The sequence below is a fragment of the Styela clava genome, chromosome 5 (genome assembly GCF_964204865.1).
Source record: "Styela clava chromosome 5, kaStyClav1.hap1.2, whole genome shotgun sequence".
NCBI classification, from domain to species: Eukaryota; Metazoa; Chordata; class Ascidiacea; order Stolidobranchia; family Styelidae; genus Styela; species Styela clava.
Genome location: NC_135254.1, coordinates 21653278 through 21657260, shown reverse-complemented (window position 1 = coordinate 21657260; position 3983 = coordinate 21653278). Strand labels below are relative to the sequence as shown.

At 35.1% G+C, this 3983-nt stretch overlaps 1 protein-coding gene across 1 annotated transcript; it reads right to left on the bottom strand.

Annotated features, from left to right (window-relative positions):
- Positions 1–209: 209 nt before the first annotated feature.
- On the bottom strand, positions 210–3393 carry LOC120344495 (ectonucleoside triphosphate diphosphohydrolase 7-like). The gene has a single exon (XM_039413739.2). It carries the CDS (start codon positions 2482–2484, stop codon positions 535–537), a length of 1950 nt encoding a protein of 649 aa, XP_039269673.1. The 5' UTR covers positions 2485–3393; the 3' UTR covers positions 210–534.
- Positions 3394–3983: the final 590 nt, after the last annotated feature.

Sequence of the window (3983 nt, the reverse complement as noted above, 5' to 3'; positions counted from 1 at the left end):
AAGACTAATTTACGATGCTGTGTTACCTCAGTTGAGGATAAGATTTACCTATTTATCCCAGGGAGAGGAGAGCTGATGAAAAAGCTTTTTATCATAAGGAAAACCACAGCCAGCATGAGAATTTCAAATACAACTTGCTTAAAAATGGGCTTATTTCCTACCAACAAATACATCACACACTTGACACTTTTAAATAAATACCTTGCATACCAGTTGAACGATTATGACTATATAATTAGGTGAAGCAATAAATAAAAACGAATTTAAGCATAATTGATAATAACGTTTAAGTGCAGTGAGGCAAAATTACACTATACTCTAATATCACAGTGCAGAGACAACTAAAGGATAGATTACAACGGGTGCATTTATCAAACGTATAATACCAAAGCACGGAGATTAGCTTATTTAATTATCACTCTTTTTTTGGGGGCTTTTTTCTGGCCAACATGCGGTATAATAATCCTATCAAAAAAGGGAATACCACTTCACACATATTAACCTTGTGTATACAATGGTTGCCCAGCAATAGGATTAGGCTTCTTCATGAACAAAATAAGCAACAGATGATCCAACTCTTCTTAAACTAGCAACCTTACTACGATTTGAGTTTAAACAAAATCGAATACCTGAAATTATCAAACAAAAAGCAGCTATTGCAATACAAACAAACAAAAAAATAGGGGAATGTGCCATCAACATAAAAGGATAAGAAAATGATTCAAATAAACCTTGCTTTCTTTCCTCATTTCTTGCTTGTAGTGACTGCAACTGGATTTCGCGTAATGGCAAGAATCTGGTTTTGTATAAAATTGCACCTAAAGTCCATTGAATCTCACTCTTGTTTATAAATTTAACAGATGTGAGATGATTATAATTTGAAGGAAAATTAAGGCCCTCATGAAGAACTATGGATACCCATGCTGACTTAAAACACTGAAAACGCAAACGATGAGCATCTGCATATTCATAGAACCCATTTGAATACTTCTCCCATGTTGTTTTCCAAGATGTAGCACAATAGTCATTTGCTTTTGACTCATACTTTGACTTATCGTAGACACCACCAATCCTTAATACATCATTCATACAATAGAAAAATTCTGATGAGCCAAAAAAATTGCTATTCGTATTGTTGATAGGTGGCATATGCCTTCCATTAATAATGCAAGTAGGTGAATTATCATTGCAGTCAGATTTATCTAAATATGTTATTAACTTCTTTTTACATGCAAAATAATTTCCTGTCCCATTCAAAGTCAATGATATTTTATTGTCTTTTGTTACAGAATATGTTACATCTTGAACAAATCCAACAGGCAAGCATGGGTCTTTAATAATACCAGTCGATGTTGAGTTATTTTCTGAATAAAAGTCTAACACAATATCTCTTTCATATATACTTCTCACTGCATTCCCTCCTTTGTGTAAAAAAGTATCAATAAAAACTGTGTACTCATGTTCCGATTTGTGCTCATTACAGCCCAGATTAATTTCCATAATTTGTTTGGAGTAATCCTTTCTGTCATCTCTATTCACTTCAAACGCAATTTGCATAGATGCACCACCCATGTCTATAACTCCCACAGTTGGCAAACGCTGCGTTTGTTTGTGTGCGGTCATTTCAATCAAATTATCAGATACAGCATGGTTAGGTTGATGTAAATTACCCAATGCATAGTTCAATCCCATCCAAAAGTATAAGCCTTCAGTCATTCCACTGATAACCTCAGCATGTGACGGATAAAATTGAAAATTAGAAAACTTATGAACTGCCTTTTGAACTTGATCTAGAACAGAATTTTGCAATCTTTTCGGAAGCATTCTCATGCCAGCAGTGCACATGACATACAATGGAGTCTCTCTGTGTTTTTCTTCTGGTATATGCATTGACGCATAATATAAGAGTGGTCTCATATAAGCACTAATAGCATGAGGATTATTGACCTCTGTTGCTATACCTGGAGTTATTTTTTTAACAACAGGTACACCATCATCAACGAGTTGTCGTATTTGTAGGAGCTCGGAAGGATGTCCAGAATGCTTGGGCCAATAATATACAAACACTCGTGATCCACTACTACCACAGTCTATCATAACTCCATAAGAAAAATCAAGTTGGTTGTCATTTATTTTATTATATGCTTGAGCTGTAGTTCGGATCGATTGGGGAGGTAGTACATCAACCAACACCGGATCACCATAATCTGTTGAAAGTGGATCATTTAGTGTCCGATAATTCTCATAAGCAGATTTTCTATGCAGTTGTACAACACTATCTTGACTTGAAAATGTGGATGATTCAGGAATTTGAATCCAGAAGTGCTTTGTGAACAAAATTATTGAGAAAACGGCAACTCCAATAATGAAAATGCCTAGCTTTCGACCCCAAAATGGTCTAAACCAATGTGTGAATCGCACCCAAGGTGAAGATTTTATGAACAAGTGGAGTGAAGTTGGCAGTAAGCATGATCTTATTTCCATAAAATCTTTCTGTGCTTGACGTATTATGCAAGATTACACAAGCAGGCAACAGAATGCTTCCAACAGCTTCAGGGTATACAATAATGTCTGAGATAAACTGCATATATTAGAAGGAAAAAAGAGTAATACGAATATTGGATATTACAGTGTTAAAAATGAACACTGCACAGATATTATTCAGTTAGTAATACAGTGAAATGTTAATATAGCATTACTAAACGTTCGAAAGACTCTTGCAATTTACACATGGTAAAGCAATCTACAGCGGAGGAAAAGAAGTTCGATAAGTTTAGAGACATACCGGTAATTAAATTGAATGATGGCAACTTTGATTGGGAAATTTGGCATTTGACTCCAAGTAGGCCTATAATCAGCTTGGCGAAATCTTTTTTTCTCTTTGTCTTCATATTAAATACTGTTCACTCTTGTTTACATAAATCTGTACTTCATTTCGGAATTTTTATAAAATTATGACAATGGTGTGGCAAGCAATTCTTACTTCTAATTACAATTCGTATTTTTATTCTAATTTGTTTTTTACTTGTTCATTTATTTTTTTGTTTGTTTACTATAAAATTTAACCAAAGCTGCTTTTTCTAACTTTATTAAAGCTCTATGGTTGTGTGTGTGAATTAATTTAATAATTTTATGTCAGTAGGTGAGTGAACACGTACCGGTACCACTTCTTTTTGGCAAAATCTTCCATCTTATTTCTGTACGGTATGTTTTAAACCTTATCCAAGGTTTTGTTTGCTCTCCTTATTTCATAATCAGTTTTTGTTTATGTTTTTATCAATCATTATATATCACCTTTTATGCTGATTATGGAGTCTTGGGAGTCGAAATAAACTTATCTTACAGTCTTATCTACCGTATCTTATGGTTTTATAAACTCAGTTTCAAAAGGTTTTCATACTCACTACGGTAACTTTTTATTTTCGTTCAGAATTTTACTGCAACATTGATTACAGGTACCATCGAAAATACTGAAAATGCCAAATCTGCGTTACACCTGTGACATGTACGGTACCGTATGGTTGTTACAATGTCACCCTACTGGTGTATTGTGCCAGTGTGTTACGGCAGTACGGTATGGTACCGGTACCGGTACCGGTAGCCTACGAACTTATTTGTAGCTCAAGAATACCGGTATACCATATCCTTTTCAACTTTCCGAGTATGGTAAGTTTAAAAAATCATACCCCCTTGATACCAATCTGTCACAAACGTACCGGCATGCTACCGCAAAACCAGAAATAGCAGCGCTGTCAGGCTGTAAACCGGTACCGGTACCTATCGAAATAAACTGACTAACATATAAGTGACGTTAGTGACTGCCAGCTTTCTACCACTGTGAAGCTAGTAGCAATTTGACCTTTGTGTGCGGCGAAGCGGAAAGGTGAATATTGGCAGCAGAAATGAAGGAGTGTCATAATCTACATCCGAAAAAATGTAGAAAAACGAATTTAGAATACGATCAATGGGAAGATACTAATCAT